The sequence below is a fragment of the Phascolarctos cinereus genome, unplaced genomic scaffold (genome assembly GCF_003287225.1).
Source record: "Phascolarctos cinereus isolate Bilbo 61053 unplaced genomic scaffold, phaCin_HiC Scaffold_5;HRSCAF=322, whole genome shotgun sequence".
NCBI classification, from domain to species: domain Eukaryota; kingdom Metazoa; phylum Chordata; class Mammalia; order Diprotodontia; family Phascolarctidae; genus Phascolarctos; species Phascolarctos cinereus.
In genome coordinates this window covers 8,262,584-8,281,413 of record NW_027555958.1, presented here as the reverse complement: position 1 = coordinate 8,281,413, position 18,830 = coordinate 8,262,584, and the positions used below count along the sequence as shown (strand labels likewise).

The window sequence follows — 18,830 nt, the reverse complement described above, 5'->3', positions numbered from 1 at the left end:
CCACTGAATTTCTGGTATTGTTGTATGTCAGAGAGATAAGAATCCAGCAAGTACAGGCTGTTAGCTGGAAAACAAGATGAGAGAACGTCCACAGGTTGAGGGTGGTATAAAGTGCTGCAAACTTTGAAAGTCACAGCAGGGCTATGGTGTCAGCATGGTTTATTGCTATTCCAAGTCCACCAAATTTATTAATTAAATCTGTGTGTTTAGTGGTTTTAAAAGCTTAATGAGTGGAGGGGGTGAGCCTGGAGAATGTCCTTGAAAATGTCCATGCTGATTTCTTTCTTCTTGAGGAACTGTAAGATCATTTTGAAGTATATCTATAAGACCAAGGATGCATTTCATTAGCTTCCTCTCAAGTAGCCCTTCACCTGCCTGAACACCCTCAGGATGGCTTGTCTCAGCTTGCTGTTTGTCAGAATCACAATCAGTGGGTGGCCTGAGGGATATAGACATGTTATAATGGCACTGAAGAGTAAAGGCACATTTTTTTCTGGCATTGAAATGTTTAATTGGCTAATGAAAATGCCCAGATAGTACAGGAGAAAAAAGGATGAGAAAGGTGTACATGACCTTCAGGCTTGAATATGGACTTCCATCCTGAGGTCAGTAGATCCTGTGGCATTGAGTGGCACCTACTTTGTGTGCCTCCAAAGGGATAGAATGAGGAAGGAGAAGGAGACCAGATATAGAGTAAAGGGCAGAAGACTCACCAAATTAAAGGAAATCAGGAAGAGAAATAACAGGCTTTTAATCCCTAAGGCTTCCTGGCATACATTTCTCTTGATTCCAATAATTATCTGATTGTTATAGGTAGCATTAAATTTCTGCAACAATAGAGATAAAGTAGGCAAGGTGATGAGTTCATGCCCCCCTTGCAAAATAAAGACAACCTTGTTATACTTGTCAATTATTTCAAGTACATTTTTAGTTGATTCTCTAGGATTCTATGAGTATATTATTAGGAACTCACTAGCTATCAAAACCAACAAGATTTTCTCACTGACACCATATTGGTAGAGAAGAGCAATACATACATACAAACATGCACATACATACATACATACTTACATGCATACATACACACATACACACATATTTAAATGTATGTGTATATATGAATGTATACATATGAAACTTGGCAATGAAATACCTTTCTCATGTCTCTTTATGGTGGTTTCTATCTTGGACCAAAAAATGTCCAGCTCTGTTTGGAGATCTTCATTACAATCACACTAATTCTTTCCCAACAACCCTGTTGAACCTTATTCAGTTCTGTTCAACCCTTATACTATCTGTCTTTGGCATTTCTATTACCTTTTATGTGGAGATCTGGAAAAGATGCAAAGAATGTTTGCCAAGAGGCAAATATGGGATGGCTTGTGTTACAGTGCTTTGCTCTTTCTGCTCAGGTAAATTTGCATCTAAACATTTTATAGGTCTATGATGAACCTCATCCAATGATCTAAAACATGAGGAAAGACTTGGTTGTGAAGATGAAGCTTCATCACTTTCACCACGAACATTATCATCACCAACATCACTGACAGTGCCACTAACCTGGGTTTACTATAAACCAGGCCCAATTGTTCCTTCTTAGCAAATTAGCTTTAGGTTTACACAGTAAAAGTGAGTTGCTCTTCTGTAGACAGCTCATAATTTGGGCACTTCAGTTTTAAAAAGACATATTTTTCTTTTCTTTCAGTAACTAGGTTTAATATTTAAAATAGACGTAGAATGCAAGGTACAGTTAATTCCTTCCAGACAATGTCAATAATAAGAAAATATAAGAAAAGAAATTAAAAGTATTGTCCTTTATAATAAACATGAATAGCCTGAATTCTTCCATTAAAAGTAAAAGTTATAGGATAAATCAAAGATGAAATTTAACTAGTATGTTATTTAAAGAAAACACATTTAATTTTAAAAATGAAAATCAAGAATGAAGTTAAGAAATTGGACTAAAATTTATCATGCATCTGTAAGTTAAAAAAAGAAAAAAATAGCAGTAATTACTTCTGATAAAGTGGAATTTAAAATAATGAATATTGAAAAAGCCTGATGAGAACATCACATTGTTAGAAAAAGAAAAAGAATGAATAAAAATGAGTAATAATTGTTAATTTATGAACACCAAATATGCACCAAAATACTTCAATATTCCATTAGCAGAATATGACAAATTAAATTTAAATATTACTAATAATCAATAACAGATCCACATGGCTTATTTAATAAGTTGGCATTAGATTATGTAAACAACTAAATGGAAGAAATAGAGACTGTACATTATTTTTTCAAATCCTTCTGGAATGTTTAAGAAAACTAGGCAACTGTTCTGTTATACTAGGTAATAGAAACATCTCACATAATTTTAAAGGTAAAAATTATATATAATGTATTTCCAAAACACAATATTTAAAATTAAGTGCCAATATCTTTAGGAAAATACAGAAATATTGAAAATTAAAAATCAGTAATGATTATGAGAAAGATATCTGTATAATAATAGAGGATATTTAAGTGACAAGTCTATTACTTTCATCTACATCACACTACTTCTCTGTATAGCAAGAGAGAAGAGAAAATCATTGACTTTCAATTGTATTGGAAGTTTGAATATTTTTCCAATAACGTGGGAACAGTCCTTTGGGCTAAAGATGAAGTGTTGAGTTGTTAGCTTTTTCATAAAAGGAAAAGTTGGTTTGCACTTGGGCCATAGAGCAGTAGGGTACCTGGAGATATGACTGGTGAGCAGCTGGGGTAGGTGCCAGAGGGAGTGGTAAACCAAAAACTGAGGAAGGCAACTATATTCTCATGTGGCACTGACAAAAACAAAACCAAAGCCTGTGGCCTCAAGAAGATTCCATTCTACTGGGGTTTATGCCATGTACACAAATTAACATAATTTTAGGTCAGTAGCAAAGTGGTGTAGGAATTCTGAGGATAGATATAATGCTAACAGCTTGGGTGTAAGAATATCAGGGAAGGACTGAAAGAAATGGAACCTGAGATGAATCTTAAAATACAATAGGGAATCTGAGAGGCAGAAATTAAGTTCATTCCAGACATGTGGGAAGAAGCGTAGAAATCAAGAGATAGGATGTCAGACTCAGAAATCAGCTAGAAGTCTAGACTGGCTGGTACATAGATTTTGTGAATGGGAGTAAGTTGAAGGTAACCTAAAAAAGTAAATTGAAGACAATAGTGGCATCTTTTAAATTTTAACTTAAGGGATTGGTGTTTTATTCTGTTGACAGTAGGGATCTGCCAAGTGTAAGGAACAGTAGTCATACACACACACACACACACACACACACCACACACACACTCACAGAAATAGGGAGCCACTGAAGGTTTTAGAGATTAAATGAGTGACATAATCAGGTCAGACCAGAACAAATCTTAGAAATGTTATCTTGACAATTAAATTAAAGGAGTATTGGAGAAAGAGACTGGAAACAGGGAGATCTATCAGGAAGCTATCACTATATCCCAAGCCGGTGGTGACAAGGACCTTAATTAGGCTGCTGGTACTGAGAAAGGAGAGAAAGAAGATGAGAAGGAAGTCACAGAGACAGAACATACAAGACCTTGTTCTCTAAGTTCCCTGTTCTCTTTTCTCCATTCCCACTGCTATAACTATCTCTCATGTTTCTTTTCCCTTTAGCATCAAAAATACCTCTGTCCTTGGTGCCCCTCCTGCTGGTTTCTCCTTCCATTTTAAGTCATCCTGACCTGTGTCTTACTACTGGACTTTGAGGACTCTGGAGGAGAGAGTGAGGCTCATGACCTTGCACAGCCCTACCTCACTCAAATCCAATTTACTTGCAAGTCAAGACATCCTTCTCCTGATCTCAATTGTCCTTTTTGAGAGCCAAGGAGGAGCAACAACAACAACCCAACTGTGCTTCTCCAGTCGTCTTCCTCCCACACCCTTCATGGCACTACTTGGGGCTACAGTCTTCTCTGACTCTTAACTGTCAAGACATGGAAATTTGAACCCTAGTACCTGACATTCAAGACTCCCTTATCTTGATTCCAACTTCCTTTTCTAGCTTATCTTCCACTGCTCCTCCACACAACCCTCCCCCCATCAACTACAGACAAACAGAGCTACTCCCAGATCCTTAAACACATCCTTTGATTTCCTTCCTTGGAGCCTCTGCCCACACAGTTCTCCCAGCATTGGTGAGAAGCTTCATTTTTTGTCTGTCAAAATTTCACCAATCATTCAAGGAGTAGGTCAAATGCCACTTCCCCAATTACATTCAAATGCTTGCTGAGTTCCCACCATGAGCCAGGCACTCAGCTTTATCTGGCCTCTCTACAGATCATTTCTGCCTCTTCCTTGCTCCTTTCTTTCCTCATTGTTATTACTAACAATAATATTGAATTCATGTAGTGTTTGATGGTTTGTCAAGCACTTTACATATTTTATCTAATTAAATCTTCACAAAATCTTATAAATAGGTGCTATTAGCATTCTCCAGATGAGAGAACTGAGGCTAAGAGAAGTTAGTGATCCATAGTCATACAGCTAATAAGAGATGGAAACAGAATTTGAACTCAGAGCATCCTAACTCAAAGACCAGCACTCTCTCCACTAGGACACCTAGCTACCTTCTCTTCCACATGTCCAATGACAGCAGTCAACATGAGGAAGCTGGTGCTGAAGCAACTTTAATGAAGTAATTAAAGCTTCTTTTCTACATTTTGTTATTTTCTTCCTTTTCCACAAGGTAGATTGTTGCTAGAGCCTATGCTTCATCAATACAAATTAGTTTGAGGGAGAACATGCAAACATGGAAACATCATCTGCTCCCTATTTGCATGTCCTGGTTCAAATGTCTGGCCTCTACCTTTATTGGATTGCAGGCCCTGGAAATATTGGAACATGTACATCTATAAAAGGCAGACAGAAAGCCTCTAAACTTGGCTGAACTTTGCAGTTAACTAAAGTTGTATGGAAATGTAGAGACTCAAGCAGCTAGCTCATTACCACAAAGGAGAAAAAGTCAGCATTTCATGCCTAGCAACAATTCTCTTCAAAGGACTTTGTGCTGAGATATTCTTGGAGACTGACACTCCTTCCTCTCCCCACTCCCCAACTCCTGTTTGTCCACTCTTTCCATAATTCTTAGATTGTACTTACATGACAAGTACTTCCTTATGAGGAAGCTCATCGCTGCTGGGCCTGGAGTCAGGAAAACTCAAGTTAAAATTTAACTACAGATATTTACTAGCTATGTGAACCTGGGCAAGTCTCTGTTTGCCTCAGTTTCCTTATCTGTAAAAATGGAGATAATAATAGCTCCAACCTCCCAGGTTGGTTGTGAGGATTGAATGAGACAACAATTGTAATAGTTTTAGCATAGTGCCTAATATATAGTAGATGTTATAGAAACATTACTCATATCTCTCATTATTATCCAACAAGATTGAATCAAGCTTGAAAGTCAGAGCTCATGAGTATCCACTGTCTTTCTGATTAGAAGGTGAAGAGAGGAGCTCCTCCTCCAACCTCCCTTTGAGGAGGGTGTCTGGGCTAATAATCTCTTCTTTTCTCACTAGGCTGTACTCCTTTGGACTTCTCCATCATAGCACTGCCACTTCTCCCCTCTCCACACCCAACACCACTTTCTAGGCTCCCTTTGTGTGTTACCTTGCCCCATTACAATGCCAGCTCCTTCAGGGTTATTGTTATTCAGTCGTTTCCATCACGTCTGACTCTTTTTCACCTCCTTTGGGGTTTTCTTGGCAAAGATACTGGAGTGCTTTGCCATTTCCTTCTCCAGCTCATTTTACAGATGAGTAAACTGAAGTCAACAGGATGAAGTGGCTTTCCGAGGGTCACACAGTTAGCAAGTGTCTGAGGCTGGCTTTGAACTCAGGAAGATGGTCTTCCTGACTTCAGACCTGGCACTCTGTCCACTGCACTACCTCACTGCCCCTCCTTGAGGTACTAACTGTCTTTCTTTTTTGTATGTATTTGCCCAGGGTGCAACACTGTACTTAGCACATAGTAGGCAATTAATAAACAAATGTTTATTGAGGGACTAACACTATTAATTATTTTTATTTTTTTATTCCCTTCTTTTGTTCTCTTTTGCTACTCAGTTGTGTGGTTAGTTCAAAATTACCCTCCCTCTTCATCTTCTTGTTTTTATTTCTTTTCTTTTACTGTACTTTTTCTAAGAAGTATTTCTTTATTCTTTCCTTTATTTATCTTCCCTTTCAATCTCTTTTAAATTTACTGATTTGTGAGCTATCACTTTATTTTTTCTTTATTCTTTTCACATCCTTCATTGGGTTAAAACTACCAGATATAAGTTGTCACTCTTCTAGCCAATTTTTCCATGACTTTATAGGGTTTGCTCCATCCTTCCTTTTTATGCTTTGCTTCACTCTTAGAAATAGTAATTTTAGAGAGAAGTAATGTTGGTCAAAAGCAGTGTTGTGTGGGAGAAATTGTTCCACAGCTTGTATTATATGGCCTAATCTTTCTCTTTGTCCACATCCTGATCAGTTTCCCTTCCAAGAGCAGTTCCATCTCATCCCTGGCTCTATTTCCCTTCTTGAGAATTCTTGGTTCTGCTTGCCTCCAGGAATTAACAGATTTTTCTTTCTGAGATAGAATATTGCTCTTGGAGGCACAGTACTTTCTCAGAGCAAGTGACTTGCCAATGTGCAGACTCCCTTCATTCCATACTCAACCATTCGTTTTCAATCTCTGATCACAGGTTCATATCTCTTCCTTCATCTCAGATATCTTCAGTAGGATTTTATTCAGCAACTGCTCCCCTAGGATGAGTCCAGTGATGTTCTGGTAAATGTTTAACAACTAGCTTTCCAGGACACACACACACACACACACACACACACACACACACACACACACACACACATACACGTATACATATATGTATAAATAAACACAATACATTTTAAAGTTTAATTTGCATTAATCTTTCTCCATTACTTTAAGTCTAGACAATAAACAAAACAATAAGTCAAGCTGATTTGTAAAGTTTGCTAATTTCCAAAAATGTAAAGGCTGACATTGAAAATTTAACAATTAGCTCTCACATGCTAGTAAGAGCTGACTCCAGCATATTTCACCTCTGCCACCTTTTCATTTCTCCCACAAACTTCCCATCCATTTCACCCCAAACTTGCAATTTTAGTAATAAGAAGTTGGTTGAGGTGCATTACTCATTCTACTGTGTACCCTACTACCCCTCTCCCCAGTTATGCTACATCTGATTCTGTAACTCCATTACACAAAAGATATTGATTCACTTACAGATGTTTCAGGGAGTTCAGGTTTTGGTCTTTCGATAAAATTCTTCCTATTTGCTTCTCCTGATTCCTGAAGTTTTGACAAAATTCAAGTTTCTTTGTGTCCCTTTTCCATTACTGGATCCTCTCTCTCTCTCTCTCTCTCTCTCTCTCTCTCTCTCTCTCTCTCTCTCTCTCTCTCTCTCTCCTCTCTTCCCTCTCTCTCTCTATCTATCTCTCTTCCTTCTTTCTATCCTCCCTTCTTTCTTTCTTACATTCCTTTATTTCTTTTTAACTCATTCCCTCCCTCCCTTCTTTTCTTTTTTCTTTTTTTATTTCCTTCCTTGCTTCCTTCCTTTGCTGCTTCCTTCCTTCTACCTTCTCTGTCTCTTTCATTCTCTCAATTTTAAACTAAATTTATTGTCCTTTAAGTTTTAAAACTTCATTATCCTTTTTAATGACAAGAATTTCCTTAAATATCCATCTCCCCACCCCTCCTAGACAGCAATTCCAAATAACAAAGGATGTTTTTCAAGAAAAAAGAATCAAGCAGAAAAGGAGAACATCAGCATATTCAAAAAACTACGTCAACAAAGTATGAAATTATTGGCAATATACCACATCCATAGTCTTTTAACCTGTACAAAGGAGTAGTTTGAGGGGTCTCCTTCTTTCACCATGGGTATTCTTTATGATTTTGCAGCATTCATTTTTTTTTTATAATTTTGTAGTTGTTCTTTCCATTTACATTGTTGTAGTCATGGTGTGGGGCAACTAGGTGGTACAGTGAATAGAGCACCACGCCTGAAGTCAAGATGACCTGAGTTCAAATCTAGATTCAGAAACTTAGTAGGTGTGTGACCCTGGGCAAGTCACTTAACTGCTATTTGCCTCAATTCCTCATCTATAAAATACAGATACATGGGAAAAGGAAAGAGCAAACTCCTCCAGTATTTTTTTTTTTGCCCAGAAAACACCACAGACAAGTCCATGGGGTCATGAAGCTCGAAAACAAGTAAACAACAACAAAATCATTGGGTAGATTGCTTGATTGGCTTTGCTTATTTCAGTTATATCAGATCACTAAAGTTTTTCCCTGTTTCTATTATACTCATTACTTCTCACAGCACAGTAATTTTCAGTTCCATTCATATACCATAATTTGTTTAACCATTCCCCAATTAATGGGAATCTACTTTGCTTCCAATTTTTTGCTACCACAAAGGGCTGTTCTATATTTTGTTGGATATGGGGACTTTTTTCCTTGTTAATGACCTCCTGGGACATTACAGGTTAAGTAGTGGAATCTCTAAATCAAGATTACAGATATTTCAATCACTTTATTCTCAGAATTCCGAACTGCTCTCCAAAAGGGTTACACTGATTCACAGTTCCACCAACAATGTACCAGTGTGCCTATCTTTGCACAAGCCCTCCAACACTGACTATTCTTTTATTTTGTCATTTATGCCAGTTTGCTAGATACACGATGAAATTTCAGATTTGTTCTTATTTGTATTTATCTTATTATTAGTGATTCAGAGCATTTTTATAGTTATTAGTTTTTTTGCAATTTTTTGAGAACTGTTCTAATTCTCTGACTACTTATCTATTAGGGAATGATGAGGAAAAAAAACTTCATATCAAATATCTCAGATAAATGACTGATATCCATGATATATAGCAATTAACTAAATCATATTGCTAAAACCAAAATCACTTAACCAGTAAATAAGCAGACAGGAGATATGAACAAACAACTTTTAAAACAATTTTTCTGCAATTTTTCTCAGACCAGAAAATCTGTAAAGGTGACAATAGGTACTGATAGTCCATGATATCACAGTTGTGGAAGACTGGCATGCATATGCATTGTTGGTGGAGTTATGAGGGAACTAGTCTAAGAATTACAGAAAACAGTTTGGAATTAAGTAAAGTGACTAAACTGTCTATACCCTTTGACCCATTTTCCTACTTTCAGACATATATCCCAAAAAGGTCAATGATAAAAAGTAAGGTTCCATGTCCATTGAATATTAATAGATGTAATCCTTATGCTAGGAAACAAATAGAAACAAAGTAGGTGTCTATCAACTGGAAAGTAGCTAATAAAATTTTGGCAACTAAGCATAATTAAATTTTATCACGTTATAAGAAATGAAGAGCATTATGAATACAGAGGATCATGGGCAGACTTATATGAACCAATGTAAATTGAAGTAAATAGAATCACGCAAACCAAGTACATAATAACTACAACAGGAGATATGGGGGGTATTACTAAAATCAACTACTACAAAGTTCTAATGACCAAACTTGGATCCAAAGAAGAGAAGAGAAGACAGTTCCCCTTACTTTGAAGACAGGGGGGACTATGGGTCTGAAACGTAGCATGTAATATCAGATTATTCTTATATGTTCGCTTTTATGAAAATTTTCCTTTTTATTCTTTTGTTAAAACAGACGACTCCCTGAGTGGAGGAGAAAGTAGAGAGTGATATTTTGGGAGATATAGATGAAATAAAAGCACTAAAAATTAGACATTTTAAGACTAAACTTTTCTCTATGTTCCTTCTATCTATTGCTCCTGATTTTATCCTCTATAGAAAATTTAAACAAGTCCAACTTCTCTTCCATATGACAATCCTTGAATATTTTGAGGAAAGTAATTACATCCCATCCTCAGTCTTTCCCTCTCCAGACCAAATGTCTATACCATTTCCTTTAAGCCGTCCTCAGAGGACATGAACTTGAGTTCCTTCATCATCTTGCTTGTCCTCCTTCAGCCACCTCTGCCTTATTGATATTTTCCTCAAAAAGTAGTGCCCAGAACTGAACACAGTCTTCCAAATGTAATCTCATTGAAGTCAGGCACACTGGGGCCAACACTTCCCTATTCTTGTTAAGATGTTTCATTAGCTTAAATTTTTTTTAACAATCAAGAAATCCAAGTTATTTAAAAAGTAATTATAGTTGGAAAGATCGTGTCTTGGCATAATGGAATGATGGCACATGAATGGAGCAGTTAAGTGGATTCAAGCTCCATTTGGGACTAAGCATAGACATTTCTTATACAAAAGAGCATACTCTGTCTCCTTGCTCTTCTGAAAACTTGAAATGAGAGAACAGAGTTTTCCAGCAATAATCTTGTACTTCCTATGGCATCCACATCATCCTTGTAGATTCCTTTCTAGAGCCTTTACATCTAATAAGTTTCCCATCTTTGCAATAGGAATATAAGATTCATTCTGATTTAGCTGAAAGTTTCCAGAGAGCAAGAACTCTTTCCACTTTGCAATGTTGTCTGCCACCACCCACTCAGGGACACTGACTTTTGTTTGCTCTTCACCGAATCAGAGTAAAAGTGTCACCCAAGGAACAGGGTTTGTCTGGCTTGACACTCAACATTGATATGAGCTTTCTTTTTAGCAAAATAATTTGTCCAAAGCCCTCAGCTAGTTCCAAAAACAGTAGGTTGGAAAAGTTTGCTTTTGGACCAAAGGTCCAGAGTCAGGTGGACTACTAAAGATATCTGACACCGAGCGTCTGGGAACACAGGATTGATCTAAGGAATAAGAAGGGAAGTAGCAAAGGAAAGCACCAAGAAGGATGGGCAGTGTGGTGCAATATAAAGTGCACTGGATTTGGACTCATAGGGCCTGAATTCAAATCCAATCCCCACTAATACCTATGTATATGACTCTGGACAAGTCACCCAACCTTTCTGTTCCTCCAGTTTCTTTTTTGTAATATGAGAATTAGGGACTAGATATCCATTCCCCTTCCATATCTCTGATCTTGTGACCTCTCTAGGTCCCCAGTTTCTTCATCTGTAATATGAGCACATTGAACTAGATAGCATCTGAGGTCCCTAATGTCTGTAGTCCAATGATCCTATGAAGTGTTGAGGTCCCTTCCAGCTTTAATTCTATGATACTGAGGCTTCTCTGGCTCTCCATGCTCTCATCTGTATAATGAGGGTTTGGGTTAATGACTTCTGTTATCCCTTCTGCCTCTATGCCTATGATGCTATGTCCCTCGATGTGATCATGTAACAATGAGCATTTTTAACTTAGTCCAAAGAGTTACAGGGCTTCTCAGGTTGCCCAGAATAAAGTCTACATTGGACAGTTCCTCCAATGAGTGGTGTTCCATTGAATGGAGAGGCAGAGAAGTGAGGAAAACCTTCCATGTTGACTTGTTGACCCATAGAAGGTACCAAGTTTCCTAAGTTGTTCAAGCTAAGGTTTTCCTCTTCTGAGGCAGAACAGGGCTCACTGCCACAGCCACAGTGAGGCCTTCCTCAGCTTGTTGTTTCCTAGAATCAGGATGATAGAGTGGCCTGAGGAATAGCAGCCTGCTATGGCAACTCCCAGCACTTCTTTCAGCCTTTTCTCCACCTTAAAGGTCAAGGTGGTTATGGAAATGCCCAAGTAGTAGAGAACAGTAAAGAAGAGGAAGGAAACCACCCATTTTATAACTTTTATATGGGCCTCTGTGCTGGGATCCCTGGAGCCTGTGGCATTGAGATGCATCTGCCAGGTGTGTTTCCAGAGGGACAAGATCAGCAGGAAACAGGAGATCAGAGACATAATCAAGAGGATGAGAAGCCAAAGGTAGAGGAAAATGTGTACAGTTATGATTTGGAGGCTCCTCATTGGGAAAGGCCCAGTGTGTTTTTTTTTCCCTCCTTTCTTCCAATGCTCCTGATGAAGTCATCCTTGAATCCCTCACTCAGGGGAAGACTCAGGAACAAGAACATTACCAAGGACCCCAGCAAGACCACGAGGACCACCCTATTAATCCTCCACTTGAGCCAGAGGAAGAGGGGGTGGGAGATGTGGGCGATTTTCAAGAAGTAAAAGACATTGAGGCAGGTGACAAAGGAGACTCTGAAGTAATTGGCCGTAACCTACAAGTGTCCAAGCATCTGCTTGGTTTCATTGGTATCACAGCCATCAGTGTAGAAGACCCTCACCATTACACTGAAGAGCATGATCCACGGCAGGTCGACTCATGAGGATGACATCCACCAAAGGTAGCTTCCTGCTCTTTGCCCAGTCTCTGCAATTTACCAGACCAATGAATCCATTGATCCAAGTCCCCATTAGAGTTTCCCCAGCTACTATAATTAGACATGTTTTCTATGGTACACTTAGCATTCCTGCAGAGTCAGCTGTGCACAGCAAACAAACCAATGAGCTTTAGAATTGGAGAACCTGTGTTCAAATCCCACCTCTGATATTTAGTAACTCTGAGGCCTTGAGCAAGTCACTTCTGTCTCTTAATCTCAGTTTTTTCATCTGTAAAATGAGAATCTTGGCATGTATGGTTTCTAGGGTCCCTTCCAACTCCAAGTCTATGATGAATATAGCCCCATTTTAGAATAGCCCATCTGGTCACCACTAGTTAACTTTGTTCCTAACTGGTACCCCACCTCAGGCTTAAGTATTCTTGCTCCTGATGTGGGATGGAGCTTCTGCATGCAACTCAGCCTAGTTTCTTCCAAACTTTCTGGCTTCTAGTTTTTAACCTGAACACATTCAATTTCGGTCTGAGACCACTGCCAAAGGGTGTGACTTCCCTGCTTCAATGATGGCTGAGAGGCTGAGCTACTATTTGCTGAAATGTAAATTAGGCGGATTATCTTTCAGAGCTTGGTATCATTTTCCACAGGCTAAGTTGACCCTGTTCTAAACCCCTTAGAGGGTTTAGTTTCATCATTTAGAAAATCCCTAATACACCCACTTTATGAGGTGGTTAGGAAGAATCAGCACCTGCATTTAAGTACAGTGCTTAGAAAAATTAATAAATGCTTGTCGCTAATGCTGTTCCAGAAAATAGCATTTTGCCTTTTCTTTTGTAAATTTCTGTTATTTGCAAGTAGGCAAATCTCAACCTTCCTCTAAGTCACAGAGAGAAGTAGGAAATAAAGTGGGCCACAAGCAAATCCCATGCCAAAATTTAGTGACTTCTTTCTCTAATGATAATAATGAATTAATAAAAATTCTTTGGGTTGAATTGTTTCACTATGAATTCTACTCCATCTTCCACTTATCACCAAAGTGACCATTCTAAAATGCAGATATGACCATGTTACTCCTATAATCAGTAAACTCTGATTTTCTCTGTTGCCTCTAGGATCAAATCTATAATGCTCTCTTTGGCCTTTAAAACCCTTCATGCTTGGCTGCTTCCTGCCTTTTCAGTCTGCTTACACTTTAGCCCTTTCTGGTTCTCTACAATCCGACAACACAGGGTTACTTGTTCCTTGCACAAAGCCCTGTTTCTTTTCACTGTCTCTCATGCCTGGAATACTCTCCCTCCACTCCTCTTTCTCCTGGTTTCCTGGGCTGCCTTCAAGACTCGGATGAAATCCCACTTTCAGCCACAGGCCATTCCTGCTCCTCTCTTTCCCCTCCCCATGCTCTCCATCCCTCCCCATACATTGCTAGTGCCTTCCCTCTGGGATTATTTCCAATTTTTCCTGTGTATATCTCTTATACACATTGTTAATTGCAGATTGTATTCTCCATTCAGCTGTAAGCCCCTTGAGGGCAGACACTATTTTGACTTTCTTTGTATTTCCAGTAATTAGCACAGTGCCTAGAACTTAATAGGTGTTTGATAAATCCTTGTTAATTATTATGACCAGCCCATTTTTACCTTTGTCAATTGCCCTTGGAAATCCATTAATATTATTTCTTGTATTTTAGTAATTTTATGAGAAGAAAAGATAATCTAGAATAATTTGCATTCAATCCTAGCTGCTAACAATCACAAGTTCCCTTGGGAGTATTGCACTGAGGTGGATTAAGAGCTCTTGTGTAAAGATTCTCACATACAGATTTCATCTTAAAAAGAAAAAATCTTGGTGAAGTGTCTCTTCATAAGCATTTCTCTTATTTTACAAGATGTCCCCAAGGTTCCCCAAATGGCTCCAAAAGATTTACAAGATTTTTCACTATACTTAAGTATCAAGTAGTGCAAACAATGAATCCTATGAAATGGTTGCATTATTTGAAGTCACACCGCATATTTCTATTGGGTTGTAACAAATTAACATATTTTATATAATCACAACTTTGAATAGTGCATATCTGAATATATACTGACCCCTCTAGGGGAGTCATTACTAGATCCTAATCAGAACCTTGTTGTATCTGGGATGAAATTTCTTTGGACTTAGAAGCATCCTGATGAGGGTGAAAGAGGAGAGCGTAAAAGCTGGCTTAAGGCTTACCGTTAAAAAAAAAAACAACCTAAGATCTTGGCAACTGATCCCATGTCTTCCTGGCAAATAGAGGGAGAATCAATGAAACAGTGTCAGATTTTATATACTTCAGCTCAAAGATCACTACAAACGGGAACTGCAGCCATGAAATTAAAAGATGCTTGCTTTTTGAAAGAAAAGCTATGGCTAATCTGGACAGTGTACTAAAAAGCAGAGACATCACCTTGCCAAAAGAGATCTGTATAGTCAAGCCTATGGTTTTTCCAGTAGCAATGTACAGCTTTGAGAGTTGGACTATGAACAAAACTGAGTGCTGTAGAATAGATGCTTTCAAATCATGGTGCTGAAGAAGACTTTTGAGACTCTTGGACAGGAAGGGGATCAAATCAGTCAATACTTAAAGAAATTTATCCAGATTATTCACTGGAAGCTCAAATACTGAAGGTGAAGCTTAAATATTTGGGCCATATAATGAGAAGACAAAACTCATTGGAAAAGACCTTGATGCAAAGATTGAAGGCAAAAGGAGAAGGGGATGACAGAGTATGAAATGGATAGATGGCATCATGGAAACAACAAACATGAATGTGGACAGACTTTGGGAGATAGTGAAGGAAAGAAGGACCTGGCATGCTATGGTCCTTGGGGTCATGAAGAGTTGGGCAAGACTGAGCAAATGAACAACAAAAAAAATGTGAATTCACTTCAAATAGATACAAGTCCTCTCCTAAGACTCAATTCTCCTCTAAGTTGAGTTATTTTCCCTTTTTCAATTGGAATATCACTTTTCTTGAAAGATAAGAGAGAAATAAAATGAGAAGCTTGAAAGTTCTTTTTCTAATATGTCTTGTTTTGGTTTTTATCCTTCATTGATTCCTTTTGTTTTTATATTACAATTATTTTTTAAATTTATCTGTTGTTATAGAAGGGGCAACACCTACCTCACTCCAGTGAGGCTGGCTTTTCCTTAAAAGTTATTGAAACTGTCTTGAGACTTGAGTGGTCCAGGGGACTGCAGTTCAGATCATTATAATAACTTTCTAGTCACCTTACTACAAAACTCAGCAGAGAAACAATCTAGGGTTCCTTCCTCAGGCTGTACATACGTTTCTGACCTGGAACTATAGAAAATGGAAAGATAAGGAGGCTTCTGATTGAACCAATGCCTGGTCCTTGCTGAATATTCTTTCCATACTACTATCAAATAATTCACCTTTTGTTAACTATCAGATGATCAAGGTGTATCTCATTCTATTCCAATCCCAATCTTGAGCCACAAGATTTGTCTGAATCAGATTTGGCCTGCATTACTTCTAGCCTTCATTTGCCCACTAGAATTTCTCTTGTAATGAAGAAGAAAACAAAAGCAGTTAAGCCAAACCAACTGACATGTCAGTCATATCTGAAGCATATCCAACATTCTGTACCCTACATCTCCCACCTTTCCAGTGTAAGGAGGGAAGTACATTTCTCCTCTTTCCTTGTGTACACTATGGTTTGGGGTACTTGCTGTTTTCATTTACATTGATACGGATATATGGATATATAGATACATGTATATACACGTAGAAAGATAGAGGATAGATAGATGGATAGATGATAGATAGATAAATAGATAGATAGATAGATAATAGATGGATGGATACATGGATAGATGGATATAGATATAGATATAGATATAGATATAGATATACATATACATATACATATACATATAGATATAGACGATATAGATATAGATAGATATATGTGTATATGTATGTATCTTGTTTGTATGTATGTACATTTTCTTGGTTCTATATACTTTACTCTGAATCAGTTTTATATAAGTCCTCATGTTTCTTGGAATTTGTTATGTTCGTCAATTGTTATGGCACAATAACATTTCATTGTGTATGCATGCCATAATTTGTTTGGCCTTTCCACCAATTTTGGTACCCCATTTAGTTTCCAACAATTTCCTGCAAGATTAAAAAGTTCTGTTATAAATCTTTCTTTTTATATAACAGACCTTTCTTTTTATACTTAGGTGTTTGTAGTATATGATTTCCATTGAGATTTCTGGGTGAAAAGGTATAGACATTTTAATCATTTTTCTCTCATAATTCCAAATTGAATTCCAGAATTGCTGGACCATTCATATTTCTACCAACAGCGCATTTGTGCATCTTTCTTCCTGTAGGCTCTTCCACACTACTTCCAGTTTGCCATTTTAACCAAATTGCCTGGAGTGTGACAAACTCTAGAGGCTTTAAATTTGCATCTAACTTAGGACTCAAGGTTGGAGCCAAATTTTCACAGGATTTTTAACAGTTTATAATTCTTTTGAGAACTTGCGTTCACATTTTTTACTATCTTTTTTGGAGAATGACTCACGGTCTTATATACTCATGATAATTCTCTCCATATTTAGGCTTTTAGACCTTTATTAGAGGTTTCAGATGCAGAGATTGTCCCCAGACAATAATACTTTATGATCTTTTCTAGTCCCTACTTGGTCAAGAATTCTCTTGCTAGTCATATTTATGAAAGGTACTTCCTTCTATTTTATTTCATTTTTAAAATGATCTTTTCTATTTAAGTTGACTACGTATTTGGACCTTTTTTTTCCCAGTATATGATGTAAGATGCTGATCTCTGTTTTTGTTAGCCATTTGTTTGTTGAGGTCTATCATTTCTGAATTTTGCTCAGCTAGTTAGTTCTGCTAATTAACTTCCATAATTTCTATCCAGTACTAAATAAAAACAGGCAGCTGGGAAGTGCTGTGCTGAGTCTTGAGCCTGGAGTCAAGAAAATTCATCTTCATGAATTCAAACATAGCCACAGATACTTACTAGATATGTGGTGCTGGGCAACTCATTTAATCATGTTTTCCTCAGTTTCCTCTTCTGTAAAATGAGCTGGAGAAGGAAATGGCAAACCACCCCATCATTTTTTTTTCAATAAAACCCCAGATGGTGTCACGAACAGTTGGACATGACTGAACAACAACAAAAACTAAATGGAAAATGGAGGGAACAAGTGTCTATCTGTTTTGTTAATGGCCCTTTTATTATTGGGAAAAATGAGGAAGGCCTTCAGAACTTTGGGTAGACCTCCTGAGGTGAACTAATGAGAAAATGTGCACAACAATACCACAGCGGGGTCAGGAATGGTTGGGTCAAGTTCTACATTGTGAAAGAGACTTCCTAAATTAGTATGATCACAGACGTATTTAAGTTTTAATGTGAATATTGTGTTTTGTCAAAAGCATTTTTTCTGTGTTTGTTAACATAATTGTGTAGTTTGGGTTTCTTGATACACATGAAGTCTGTATCCATTGCTAACTTGCCTTGTCATTGGCAGGCAAATGAACCAGTTGATACGTAAGGAGACCATTAGCATCTTGAAGACGCTCCTGTTAATTCTCTACTTCAACCGGAGAAACAAGAGGTAAGAGAAATTAGCAATCTTCAGAAAGCAAAAGATGCTGAGAGAAGCAGCAAACCAGGTACTTGAAAGATTGGTCAGGGTCTAGGTGGCTTCAAGGCACACCATTTTACCAGTCATACATATGTTTTGAAAGACTGCAGAATATAATTTTTAAAAAGTTATCTGGTGTGATTATCCATAAAAGACCAATTGGGGGGATGGCCAGTCAGTTAGGATGAAGTCCACTGAGGACATTTTTCTGGTCTTGACCCTGTATCCATGCAATTTACCAACCCAATGAAAGTATTTACCTACCCTCTCCTTTGCCCCAGGAACTCTGCCTTGGCCTTGTTACAACCACATAGATGTTTTTCCATGGACTTGGCATGTCTACAGAGAGAAAATTCACCTTTCATATTGCTGTTAGTGATGGCTCTACAGCTGAAATTAGCAGAACTGGTTCTCTGCACCTTGATACAATCTCAATTGATGTTTCTGTTATCATCACGGTCCATGCCTTCAGCCCAAAGCTGACAGTCCCGGTGATGAGGAGGGACAGCCCCAGTCTTCACAGAAATCATGATTGTTCCTAGAAAAACTCGGCCATAGGTTTTATGTATGTATATTTTATGTGTGTATGTATTGTGCATATACTTATTTATATGTATGCTCAGATTTTGCGTAAGATCATCAACAATTTCCATTCATAATTGTCCTTGTGTTCATGGCTGAGAGGTGGAGCTGCTGGTTTTTTTTTTTAATGTAAATGACAGACTGGCTCTATTTTACTTTTTGCCTTGCATTCCTCAGGGATATTTGTATATTAAGAAAAATAAGCAATAGTGCACACAATACAGAAAGAAGAAAAAAATTAAATTCAGTAATGGAAGGCTACATTCTTTA

The 18,830-nt window shown here is 37.8% G+C and overlaps 1 protein-coding gene across 1 annotated transcript; it reads right to left on the bottom strand.

Moving 5' to 3' along the window:
- Positions 1-9,991: 9,991 nt before the first annotated feature.
- On the bottom strand, positions 9,992-18,508 carry LOC110198045 (taste receptor type 2 member 7-like). Its single transcript, XM_078155421.1, is given in 5 exon segments — positions 9,992-10,052; positions 11,572-11,945; positions 11,948-12,193; positions 12,815-12,903; positions 18,436-18,508. Coding segments are annotated over 5 exon segments (843 nt in total).
- Between the last annotated feature and the right edge of the window lie 322 nt (positions 18,509-18,830).